The sequence below is a fragment of the Chamaea fasciata genome, unplaced genomic scaffold, assembly GCF_029207755.1.
Source record: "Chamaea fasciata isolate MVZ Bird 193981 ecotype frontalis unplaced genomic scaffold, bChaFas1.0.hap1 SCAF_6, whole genome shotgun sequence".
Lineage (NCBI taxonomy): Eukaryota > Metazoa > Chordata > Aves > Passeriformes > Sylviidae > Chamaea > Chamaea fasciata.
This window is the reverse complement of record NW_027094091.1, coordinates 71,168,376-71,180,913: the sequence shown is the minus strand read 5'-3', so window position 1 is coordinate 71,180,913 and position 12,538 is coordinate 71,168,376. Positions and strand designations below refer to the sequence as shown.

At 40.8% G+C, this 12,538-nt stretch overlaps 1 protein-coding gene across 14 annotated transcripts in view; it reads left to right on the top strand.

Moving 5' to 3' along the window:
* CAMK2D (calcium/calmodulin dependent protein kinase II delta) overlaps positions 1-12,538 on the top strand; it is a 120,036-nt gene that overhangs the window by 87,693 nt on the left and 19,805 nt on the right. For 2 of the 14 annotated variants that reach the window (XM_066184840.1, XM_066184838.1), the window contains exons 13-17: positions 478-520; positions 4,291-4,328; positions 5,858-5,890; positions 9,748-9,807; positions 11,397-11,438. In XM_066184840.1, coding sequence (XP_066040937.1) covers positions 478-520; positions 4,291-4,328; positions 5,858-5,890; positions 9,748-9,807; positions 11,397-11,438 — 216 coding nt within the window. The remainder of the gene's footprint in view (positions 1-477; positions 521-4,290; positions 4,329-5,857; positions 5,891-9,747; positions 9,808-11,396; positions 11,439-12,538) is intronic. The other 12 variants (XM_066184848.1, XM_066184839.1, XM_066184850.1 and 9 more) reach the window with 7 other exon arrangements.

Sequence of the window (12,538 nt, the reverse complement as noted above, 5' to 3'; positions counted from 1 at the left end):
CTTGAAGGAAGATCCTTAAGGTTATTCTTCTGAATTATGCTTTGTGTTTTTCCTGGCCAGGCATGATAACTTCGCAGATTTGAACTTGTCTAATGTGTGCATTACAAATAAGCTCCTATTCCTCCCTAAAAAAGGGAATCCAAGAACAATAGTGAACTCTCTTTCATATTCATCCATGTATTTTGAATAATTGCTGTACCTCTCAGTACCCCTGGCTTGTGCATCACATACTGACAGTTGGTAAATATTTGAGATACCAAGATTACTGATAGGTGTGTAATTAAGATTAAATTATAATTTATGCACTCATGACATGGCATATGAGAGGTAGTGCACAGATAATCCATTCTCTCGGGGTTAATTCAGTAATTGGTGTCGTTTACCCACGTATTTCCCTTTTTGTTGTATTGTGTTGTGTTGGCATTCAGAGTTTTGCACAAGTGTGATGCTAATTTGAGAAAATGTGTGTGTACGCAGGGGGCCATTTTGACAACAATGCTGGCTACCAGAAATTTCTCAGGTATGTTCATTGAGCTCCAGATTAATGCAGTCTTTGTATTTTGATGTCTGTGAAGGCTGAGATCTAATTAGGATTCATTCAGCAGCATCTAAGTACGATATATATTGTGTTATTTCCTGTGATGAAGCAAACAAGAATTTAATCTCTTTGGGCCACAGAAATTCTCTTACAGGTGACAGTCTGATTTTTCTGTAGAATTTGAGCTCCTGCCCTGCTTTTTGACTGTTATCTGTCAAAGGCAGGCAGCATTTTCATGCCTGTTTTGGTGCAGGCAGATTGAAAGTTACGCATATAGCTCCACGTGCACGAGTATCTCCAAACAACATTTAGAACTTCCATATTTTTATATATGTGAAAAGCCATTCCATAATTCTGTTGCATCCTGTATTAAAAATAACATCAGTGCCCATTCGTTTCTTTATTGCTTTGCTAAGGAGTAAGAAATGTAGTAACATGAGTCCCCATTTTCTTTCTGATGCCCAGCAGTGCCTAGCTGGGTGTCAGAAGAGTTGTTTCCTCTTTATGAAACAGTTTTGTCCTGATGACTCTGGAGATTTCGATCTTACACTAGCAGATTCTAATAGCAAAAGCTAAAATTGCTGTTAGCAGAGTTAGAATTGTCCAAAGTAGTACAATTGCCAGAATATTGATGCTGTGTTGAGTTTTTTGTTTCGCTATTGGAGATTTCCAGGGAACAGTGAAATGGAACACCAGATTTGAAAATCAGTGATTTTACATATCCTCCTACTCTGTGATGTAACTATTGGAGTGTAACATAAATTACTGTACAGACAAAAACATGATAGTGCTCTGGGCATGTTTAGAATAATAATAAGCACTGACTCATCCAAAAAACTTACATAATCCTGAATGCAAGAACAACTTGTGTAATTTGCATAGTACTTGAAATGCAATTTCTTTCTTAGTTAAGTTCCATTCTTTAATACACACCTAAACACAGAGGACTGCATTTATCTAAATTACCTTGAGTTAGTGCTTCATGAATTCCAGTGTCTGCCAATTCATTTAAAAGGTGGGAAGGCTGTAGGCTGCACTTCTTGTAAAAATGAGTTGCTGTAAAATATCAAACAAACAAATCATTCCTCATCTCTTTTCATAACTGTCACTGTCTATATACGTAAGGATCAAATTCAACTTTCATGAACCAAAAAAGCTAAGGTAATTTTAAAACAGTATTTCAGCCTGAGAAGCGAACAGGGTTTTTGGCATTTTTTGGGTTTTTTTTCACCTGTCATCTCTTGTTTCACACCATAGCCACCTATGTTTTTTCTTGATGACGGTTTTTTTTTTTTTCCTGTTTCTTTATTCATTGTATTTCATTGCAAAGCATGCTTATGAAGGTCATTTGTCCATAATGATGTGGTTATAAAAGTGTTTTATTTTCCTTTTTTTTTTTCTTCCTTTTATGTGGAATGTATATTTCTTGTGAGGTAAGACCCTCAGCACGTGAAAGGAACATCCTTTTTCTCTTCTCAATCCAAACTGCTGTTTGTCCTCAATCACTTTAATTTCTCCACGTTGTCACAAACCATTTGTTTCCAGTCTGCTTTCTGGCCTAGTAGCACTGCCTTTAGGTTTTATTTATAGCTCTTGCTTGTAGTTGCAAGAAATCTCTCATTGTGGGCTTAATTTAGAATGTGCTGATTGCTTTGCTCCTGCAAATTCTTTAAATATTAGATTTGTATGCGGTATCTGTGATGAAAGAAAGATGGATGCAAGTGCTGTTAAAAACCCATGGCAGGCCAAAGCCAGCAGAGCCACGGAATATGTCCTGTATGTCCTGTGTCCCATGCCGGGCACATTCCGAAGGACGCAAGAAACACTTGGTGTTACTGCTTGTGGTGCCCTCATTTTACTGCCTCTCATTCAATTGTTCACATAGAACGTGTAGTGTTTGTCAAGCAGCAAAAGAACTCAGAAGTTTCGTGCACGAATTTAGCGGAAGGACCTACAGCGGTCTTTAAGAATTAATTGATTTTTTTTTCCATGTTTTTATAAGGGCTAAGGCTATGAAACAGGCTTTGGAAGCTATTAACTTCTGGGTTTTTTTGTCCTTAGGTTTCAGAAATATCTCCTTCCCTTTGCTTTCCCTAGATAAATTCCTGAAGTTAATGGAGTGCCCACAATATTTGTGGTAATGTAAAATCTGAGGCCCTCTTGCCTCAGGTCCTGAAAGCACACATCGCCACAGGGAGTGTCCGATCTCCAAAGTATGTGGAGAGCAAGCTGGTTTCAGTGTTTACTCACACATTTCTTTAAATAAAAACACGCAGTGCTACTGCTACACAATACAGGCAAACTTCGTTTTGTTCATTTTTGCTGTAAGACGTGGCCGTGTGGGGGTTCTAATGGTGGTGTCGGCTGATGCCCACAGTTGTTAAACTGCATTTGGAGGGCTGATATATTAGTGAAGTTAGAAACATCAACCTGGCTTCACTTTCCTGGGTTTGTTTCCTGTAAACTACGCAGTAATGGACATTAGTAACTTCTGTACTGTTGCTGAGGTGATCCTACATTTTCTGCGCTGCAAAATGAGCACTTAATGCAGATGCAGCTCGAAAATAAGGCACAATTACAAGAATTAGCTTTAAACATAAACCACACAGTCAGTAACTCCAATATCCTCAGCCAGTCTGAGCAGCCTTGGGCGTGCAAGCTCCAATTGGTTTGGGTTTTTTTTTTTTTTAAGATAAGTATGCCGTTAATGATGGGAGCTCCGTATTGGCACTGTCTCCCTTTTATATAGAACAGCAATTTCTTCCAACCTGAGCTGTGGAACACTTTCTGATGGGAAGATTGGGTCATAAACAACAATAAAACAGCAATAAGGGCAGGCTTGTTGTGTAATTTATTATTCCTCAAGTCTTTGGCAGTGATTCATGAAGCATTTACGCTTTAGTGAATAGTTTATATGGATTTGGTAGGTCAGCCAGCACGTATTTCTGCTGTGAATGTTTTCAGGTTCAGAGCTGTGCTGTGCTTGTTTGCACGTTAGCCTTCCAAATTTAGTAAATTGCACCTATTTGATGCCGGTGGTGGAATTTAAAGCCTGACACCTGAATAACGTTATGGCAAATGAAATTTTGAAGGAATTTGATCAGTATACAACACGATTCAGAAAACAGCATGTTTTCTTCATTAGGAGCTGAAGCAAAGCCTAGAATTTGTTATTATTGCCTCACGGGCAGCAACCCTCTGAAACAGCCTTTCACTAGCAAATCGTCCTTCCTTTCTTCTTTGCAACTGTGCTGCCCTTTCCCGCAAGGAGGCTGATGCTGTCACGGGGGGGAATACCCAGAGGGGGATTGTCATTTTGGTGCCATCACTGAGGTACCAGTGGGCTCTGCAGACACCTGGTCCAAATCCCTGCCATGGAAACAACCACCTTTTCCTAGTCCTATCAAATTAGCCCTGTCGTCAAATAGAAATGTATTGCAGGTGAGGAAATGGAAGTATCCAAAGCTGCTGCGCTTACACTCGCCCTACTTCCATTTCCTCTCTGCCACCCAAGGAGCTCTCTCCTTGTGGAAGTACAGTCAACCTACTGCTTTAGTCAAGGGAAAAAGATGTTTGATAATCCTAAGGATCGGTGGTTTCCTAAAGATTTTATTCCCCGTGCTGAGATAAACCAAAGGAGGAAATAAAAGCTGAGAACATACCTGGAGCTGGGAGGCACTGGGGGTTTGCTGCACAGCTGGGTGACCTCAGGGGAACCACCTGACACTGAAATTATTTGTCTTGTTTTACAGCAGCCAAGAGTTTACTGAAAAAGCCGGATGGAGTTAAGGTAGGTTAAACACCTGCTTTCCATTTCAAAGGTATATTCTTAGTCTCCACCTGTCCGTAACTTCTGCCAGGTTTTAGAATTGATTATTGCTATTTCTCTCCCTCATAGAATCTCTTAGTGAGTGTTTCTCACTAGCTATTTGGAGTGGTTAAAGTTAGTAGGTGAAGCTTAGAAGTGAAATAAGACGTACTTGAAAAGTCAGCATTAAGCAAGCAGGAGATAGAAAACTCCTGGAGAAAATGGTTTTTCTTGCTTTTTAATGAAGAATGATTGTGTAATCAATGACTCAAAGTAATCAGTTAACTTGTAAATAAATAATGGTTTGGTGGTGGGCTTTTTAGGCATCAGCGTTTATGTGCAGCTCTGTTGCCTCTGTGTTTCCCCTTGACTTCCCATTAGATTTTGTGGAAGACCAAAAGTGTACGGGTAGGCTTGGCTCCACATGAGGTGTGTTGTGCCAGATGTACTTGCTATATTTGGCAGAACTTGAGGGGTTTACTGTCTCAGATCAGCTCATCCTGGCTAAGAGACCTTGCTAAGAAGGGAACATTTTGGCAGCTTTCGTACATGATTTAGAGCTCCTGTTCTCACGTCACCAGACCCTGCAGGAGGAGAGATGCTTCACAAATGAACATTCGGCATAAATACTTTGGAAAAAAAAAATGGGGGAAAAAAAACACTCAGCAGAAGATGTATTTTGGTTTTTTTTTTTTTTCTCAGAGGACTCTTAAAGACTAATAAAATGCCTCAAGCTTTCTTTATAAGATTCAAAATATACTCTTCTGTGCTCTGTGTGTTTACTCAGAAGGGTGTCTTTGACCTGAATTTTAATTTTCTATTTGATCTTAATATCTTACTTTAACAAAACATTATAAATACTTGCTTAGATATCGGACTCACAGTATATTTGTGCCTGCTGTCTGACATGTGCACACTTTGCCGATCAAAAAAATCCCAAGCCTGACCTACAAAGAAATGAGCACAGTACCATTTTGGTGCTTCTCACTGCCAAGCAGTGGAGATCCCAGTCACATGGAGGAGCACACATTCGGAACGATTCTATCGCTGCTTGAAAACCCTGAACACGTTTCGTTGTGGAACAGATAAATTTTATGTACTTCCTCTGACCAGTTTTCCTTTTTAAATATCATTCCTCCTACAGGTCTACGATGCTATTTGTTCTATCGCAGTCTCGATTACAATATGGGAAACAATTGTTGCCAAAATTTTGCCTAAATTGCACCTCTTGGGATTCAGTTCTTTGGTTTTCAGCACGTGTTATGTGTCTGCTGTTTGTCTGCATGGTTACGTGAAGCAAAGGGAGTAAATGTAAATCTGGGGAGGTCTGTCGTTGCTGTTATTGAGATGCTCTGTAGCATTTTTCCACCCTTTCCAACAGCTGTAGCTTTTCCTTATTTAGAAAAAAAAAAAAAGCCAAAAGAGAAATATACTGTACTCCATGCATTGATACTGCAAATCCAACCAGTCACGTTTTCTTCTTTTCCTTTCTCTCTGACTGGTCAATTCAGAAAAGGAAGTCCAGTTCGAGTGTTCAGATGATGGTGAGGATCTTTATCGACAGATTTTTTTTTTTTCCTCCTGTGAAACGTTCACACTTAGAAATCAAACAGTTGCATTTAGCTTTGTTAACATACTGTGAGAACTGCAAGACTTCAAAGTGCAACCTTGTGGATTTTAAGCCTGCAGTTGCTATATGCCGTCCACAGTGAATCGTTCGGCCATTCTTTCATGCAAGTCTTTACTTTTTTTTTAACCTGGGGACATACAAAAACAAAAAAGTAGATGTAACATCAGCCAATGCAGCTGTTCTTAGTAAATAAGAATAGTAACAAAATAGTAATCTCGTAACAGCCTTCTCTTCATTTTAAAAACCTCCTTATTTTGAAAGCTAATAGTATTAATACCGTAAAATATAACACAGAACACGTTGCACGGTGATACGGTGCTGCATTAATTGAGCCACTGTAGCCCAAGATGCCATGCTAAATGCTCAGGAGTAAAAAAGGCCAATTTCCCAGCCTTCTTACTCTAGCGTTTCCCAGCTAGCTTCCTTTGCAGCTCAGGCCTGTGTCCCAAGATGCCCCAGCTGACGGTCTCAATAACTTTTCCTCCTCCTCAACCTGCTCTCCAGTCTTGTGTTCATTTGGCCTCCGTGACCCCACACGGTAACCTCCTCTATTGCTGTTTATGGTGATTTTGAATGTGACCTTTGTGGTGTTGATGAGGATGGGCTCTGCCTGCTGCTGCTGCTGCCGGCAGAGAGAAGGCAAGCGGCCCCCACCCACACCTTTCACTGGGAAGCTACTCTCCTTGGAAAGCAAAAACTCATGCTCAGGTGTGAGCAGCCGTGCAGTTGTGTAGGTAAATCAATCCTCTGTTCCTTGGGTGAATGCGGAATTCCAGTGACAGGAGCCACGGCGTCCAAAGGAGGCCCACTGGGAAGGTGCGCTGTGGCTATTGCCAGGATCCCAAACCTGAGGCGTGCGCTAACTTTTTGTTACAGAAATAACGTGTGAGAGATAAAGCCCCAAGATACAGGCTTTATTTGTAAAAATATTTTCATATTCTATGGAAAAGAGGCCAATAATGATATCCACAGTCGTGCCCAGCTGTTTGGAGTGCGTGTGTGTCTGTCCTGCACTACTGTCACACCTCAGAGAGTGACTTTTGGCAAGCAGTACAGCAATAAAACATTCTCCTTCACAACAAACTGAAAGTCACCGGTTAAGCACAAATCGACTTTGAAGTAACTGTTTCATATGACAATATTGTAATACTTTTGGAATGATTTCCCTTTGCTGTTAAAAATATATGCAAAATGCACCATGTGTTCGTAGATTAATGTTTCTGTTCTGTGAGAGAGAAAACGTGTACAGCTTATTGCTGTTTTCTCTCAAAGTTTCAAAGGGTTTTAGCAAGTTCTGTTTGCATGGAAGAAATAACTGTATTTCGAATCACATTTTCTCTCTCTGTTCCTAATGAATGCTGGATTCTCAATATCTCACTGAAGAAGTTTTGAATAGATTTCCTGCAGTTTTCAGCAGTAGCTGTAATGAATATTGTTTCTTTTCATAGGGCTTCCAGCAAGGGAGTATGGACCCCAGCCTGCTCTCCTTACTCAGGCAAAATAGGAACTGAACTTTGACTGAACTGTTTTCCTTATGTATTCAACCAAGAGCACTCATTTGGGATACCCCTTGAGTTTTTGTATTAAGCTGTTACTGAATAGGACTGTATGAAATCTGGTGAAATCTTCATTTCTGTCCTTTTTTTTTTTTCCTTTATGTATATTGGCTTTTTGCTAGGGTCCTTTTAATCGTAGTCTCTCAATGACTACGCTGTCGCAAAAATGTGAATTTGTAGTTACGCAGCTTGATATGCAGTTTTTGTCTTGCTTGGAAGACTTAGTCTGCTGTCAAGCAGCCCTGTTTGTCTTCCCATTTTCCACAGATCTCCAGTAGAACTTTTATTTACTGAAATGGATGGAATTTTCTTTGAAGTTTTTTCCTGAGTAAGGAGTTCAGGCTTCAGCCCATCTCAGAATCCCATAAATATCAAAGCAAGTAAAATACTTGCCAATACTTAGATCTGCCAGTGAAAGACTTCATGCACAAAGGTGTTTGTTCTCTCCCCGTCCAGACTTCAGACAGTCCTACAGCTTGCGGCTGTAATTGTGCAGAGAAATGAAATTTATTGGACAAGAAGTAAGCCAAGTCGGGGCATAATCACTTGCAACTCAGTAATGACTCATATGTTCTCTTAATGACAATTTCTGTAGAAAGACCATTGTTTAAAAAAGAACTGCTCCTCATCCTCCCGCTGTAGAGCATCGTGAACTTTACTTTTAAATCAAAGAAAATTATTTTTATTCTATACGGGAAACTGGTTTCCATCACAAGTGTTATTTAATAGCATTTAGTGTCAATATAATGTTCCCTGATTAACTAACAAAACTACTTGGTATTCTTCAAAGCCAGTTAAATGCTGGTTAAAAATTAGAAAATTTGCAGTCTGTAATTCATTACTGCAAATCCTGTGGACTTTTCCATAATTTAAACGTATCCCGAGTAACATTCACTTCATTGCAGGCTCAGTTCCTGAAATCCACAAGTCAGCTGCCACGCCTGGCCCAAAGTAAAATATTCATCAGAAAGTGGGACGTGGAGTCTGTGAATTTAATTTCTTTCCATTCCGTAATGTTAATTACATTTTTAGGAAAATCCATTAACAAAACAATTTCAGGCGTTTCTGGTTTTGCTTTGCACATTTATTACTACGTACTATGACTAGAAGGTTCAGTAGAACTTAATGTTTTGGATCAAAGTCTTTTCAGATGATCTTTATCTATATACCTGGTTCCACATGATGCCTTGGACCATCCTTGTTAAAATTAGGCATGACCAAAATGTACACGGTATTTTTTCCTCGTTATTGTTAGAGAAGAAAAAGACATCTTTCAAACCAGTTTTGCAATATTTGAATCTTGCTTCTTAGTGCACGTAAAAAAGTGGCTCGCTACATTTTTTTTAATATTTCTGTCCTTCCCATACCCCATGGTATTAATGAAAGTTAAATCTTAAGAAATTGATTTAAGGGATCAGACCCTTTGAAGGTTCCTGCTGAGCAGTTTAATTTGAATTAATATTTTGTACAGATAAAAGCTGGAAGGTGTAGCATTGAGTTAAGCTTAGGAAGTATAATGAGGACCTGTGTGTGAAGTTAAACAGAGAGGTGCTGATGGCTGCAGTGAGACTGCAGGTACCAGAGTGGGAAACCTCGCGATTCTGAGTCACAGTACCAACACTGAGAAGCTGCCAATGATTTGCTGCCAAAAATAGCACCAAAAAAGCTAAAGGAGGACCAGTCTCTTTCTAGCATCAGTCATAGTTATTCCAAAGTGGCATCAGAAGCCAGTACAACAAATGACAGATTCTTGGGAGTGCCGCGAATAATTAAATATTATTTTTGGTAGGGATAATTCATTGGAAATTAAGAACGGTTGGGTGCAATGAGCTAATACCATTGCATGTCACAAAATGGCGGTGGCTATTTAGGACTTTGTTGCAACCCCGTAGTAATTCTTTATTCTTCTTAGACATGCTTAGCTGCTACTTAAGGGCTGTCTGTTAAGTGTCTCAGCTCAACTCATCCATCCCTTATCTAGGCCTTGGTGCAGAGCTCTGGCGGCCCATGGGGAGGAGCTGCCAACCAGCTCCCAGAGCTAGGTGTTAGTGCTCCCGCAAGTTCCTAAGTTCATCTTTCTGTATTCTTTATTTCCATATCTATATCGATCTATAGATCCCGATACCCGTCTATAGATGTTGTGTGTGGAGATATAGATACGGTGCCTACCGCGAGTTCTAAGGCCTGTCTGTTTCTGTTTTCTGCATACCTACAGATAAACAACAAAACCAACGTGGTAACCAGCCCCAAGGAAAATATTCCTACCCCGGCGCTGGTATACCTGGAATTTTCCTTCTCATGCTATCTGGAAGTTTTTGACTGTCTTCTGTTTGTTCTTCCTTTTTTTTTGTTTTTTTTTTTTCCTTTTTTGCTTTTTCATGCATTTACTCTGTTTGCTTTCTAAAAACAGGTTTTGGAAAACCTTTTTGTTTGAATTATGCTGTCTTTTTTTTTGTGAGGAAATCCATTAGAGCGTGTTTATTGACAGAAAATGTTAAATGGAAGCTGGATGCGGTAGAGTCGTAGCATTTGTAACTGTAGCTGAATTTTTTGCATGCTGTGCCAGAAAGTGAGTAGAATGCGCTTGGTGTTGCTCTTAGCTCTTTGCCTGATGACTGTTTCCACCTTCTAATGCTAACCTTTTGCACCAACAACATTTTTAAGAACTGGCTCTATTATTTTCTCGGCTTGGTTTTAGTTAAAGTATTGATATCAAGGAGAGCTAACAGGATTATTACTAGGCTGCCATGAAACAGACCTTATTCAGATTTTCATTCCATATTGCCTGAAACTCAGCAGGACTTTGCAAGGCTTCTCTGGGATCAAGAGGCATCCAGAGCTAAACATTTTGCTTGTTTCTCTTCCATTTAAATCAGCAGGAGACATTACTCATTAGTGAGCTCTGCTAAGGACATATTACAAATCAAAGTGATGTTCCTGGATGTTCACTGCAGTCTTGCTTTTATTAATAGCCCTATTTCTAAGGCACCTGTGTGTCACGGGGCCCACCGATGTAAATGCCAGTGCCCAAGTCCGTCCCGTTGTGCCCTGTTGTTTCCCATGCGCGTATAAAACTTGGAAAACGGGGTAGTTCACACACATTTGGAAGCATTTTTCCTCTGGAATTTTATTGAGCAGCTGGCACTGAGGCATACAGTAAGTTCTTCCTTAGGCCAAGCCGGCAGGTTGCACGCAGGAGTTTATGGCAGTCTGTTCCCAGACGGAGCCATGCCCGATGGGCCCATGCTGAAAGCATGCTGGCCAACTGCCATTTCAAAGATTATTGAAACCTTTTTTTTCAGGTTAAAGGATTTGGGGAAATGACGCTTTTAAATGGCGTGAAGAACTCTCTCGCTTGCTTTTATGCAGCTCTGCCAAGGCAGGAGTTGAGGGCAATCCACGGGTAGTCCTCCTTAATCCTTATCAATTCTGCTGTATTTCAATCTGGTCACTTCATGCTAATACAAGCAAACGTGATTAGAGAGAAGAGGTTATTAAAGCTTCAAGATTTGTGGCCGCCTTGGCTGGCCAGGTTCAGACAGGAAAGCACACGGAGCATTTGGGCTGCCCTCATCCAGAAGAGCCTCGGCAGGTCCCCAGAGCTTCAAAGCCCTGCACACCCCAGTCCTGAATAAGGTCTCTGCATGCTGCTGCATTAGGTGAGATGGCCTTTTTTGCTGGCTTGCTGTTGAGGAAATCTGTGTTAGAGACATCCAGTTTCACCCCCTGGCGACAGTTAACATTTGTTTTAACTCTTGTCAGTGTTCAGCATTTGTGAGCTGGCTCTTCTTGCACTCCCTCACACCAATGAAAATGTATTTTACCAATGGGAACTCTTTCTCTCTTTATTTTGTTCTTGCTCAGGAGCCCCAAACTACAGTAATCCACAACCCTGATGGAAATAAGGTATTCAGAAAGAATCAACTCCATCTTGCTTTTCCACACCACACATTCCATCCACTATTCCACAGCACAATAGGCCCATTCCAAGAATTTGTGAAGGAAAAATCTCATTCCTGCATTTGTTACACCCGGTGTCTCTCGAGCCTGTACTCATCTGTGTCCATCTGCTGCGTGCGTCCTGCTGCTTCTGAGCTCCTGAAGCTCTCGGGGGAGTCGGTAGCAGTGGGCAGAGCTCAGTGCCCTGTGCAGCCCAGCTCGGGGAGCAGGGGCTCTCTCTCATTTCAGCCAAAACTGCTGCAGTCTAAGGGAAACCTAAGAGTGCTGTTCTCAGAGTGTGGTGAGATGATCCCGGCGAGTTTTACATGCAGTCGTCACCTCAGTCAAAGATGTCGTTTGAGTTTATCCCATCTGCTGTTTTCTCAGCATGCTTATACACTGTGTCATGACATGTCTTTTACACAGGACTTTGGTTTTCTTCCATAACATCACTGGGCAGCTTCAAAAAAAAAAAAAAATTCACATTTCAAGTGTGATGAAGAGGTCTTTTGATTTTCACATGTTTTCTTCATGCTCTTTTCTTTTTCTCATGTATTGTGATGTTTGCGTCTGGCAGCTGATCCCTAAAACGTGTTTTGTTTTGTTTTTTTCATGCATGGACTTGAAAAGGGCCAGGAAACACCATCATTTACATATAACACATGTTCCTAGGTTTCCTGAAAAGAATTTATGCTTCAACAAGAATTCCACTGTTTGCAGTGCTGACTTAATTCACGTGCCATTTACCTAGTCTTTACTCCCTGTGGTTATTTCATAAGAGAAGGAGTGGATCTGAGTGACGAAATAACGCATGCAGACATTCCTCGAGCATGGAAGTGCTGATGGTGTGTGTTGTGCCTGTGTGTCCCGATCCTTTATGTCCCCTGCATCTGTCCGACACAGGACTCGTGTTTTCGTGTCACTTCTCTTCCAGCCCCCCAAGTTTAAACCCACAGGCCACGAGCAGCCTGTGTTTGAACAGCAGGCTGATCTTTATCGCTGAAGTCCACTAAAGCCCAGAAAACCCAGATAAAATATTGGCATGACTACATCTACTTGATTTTATT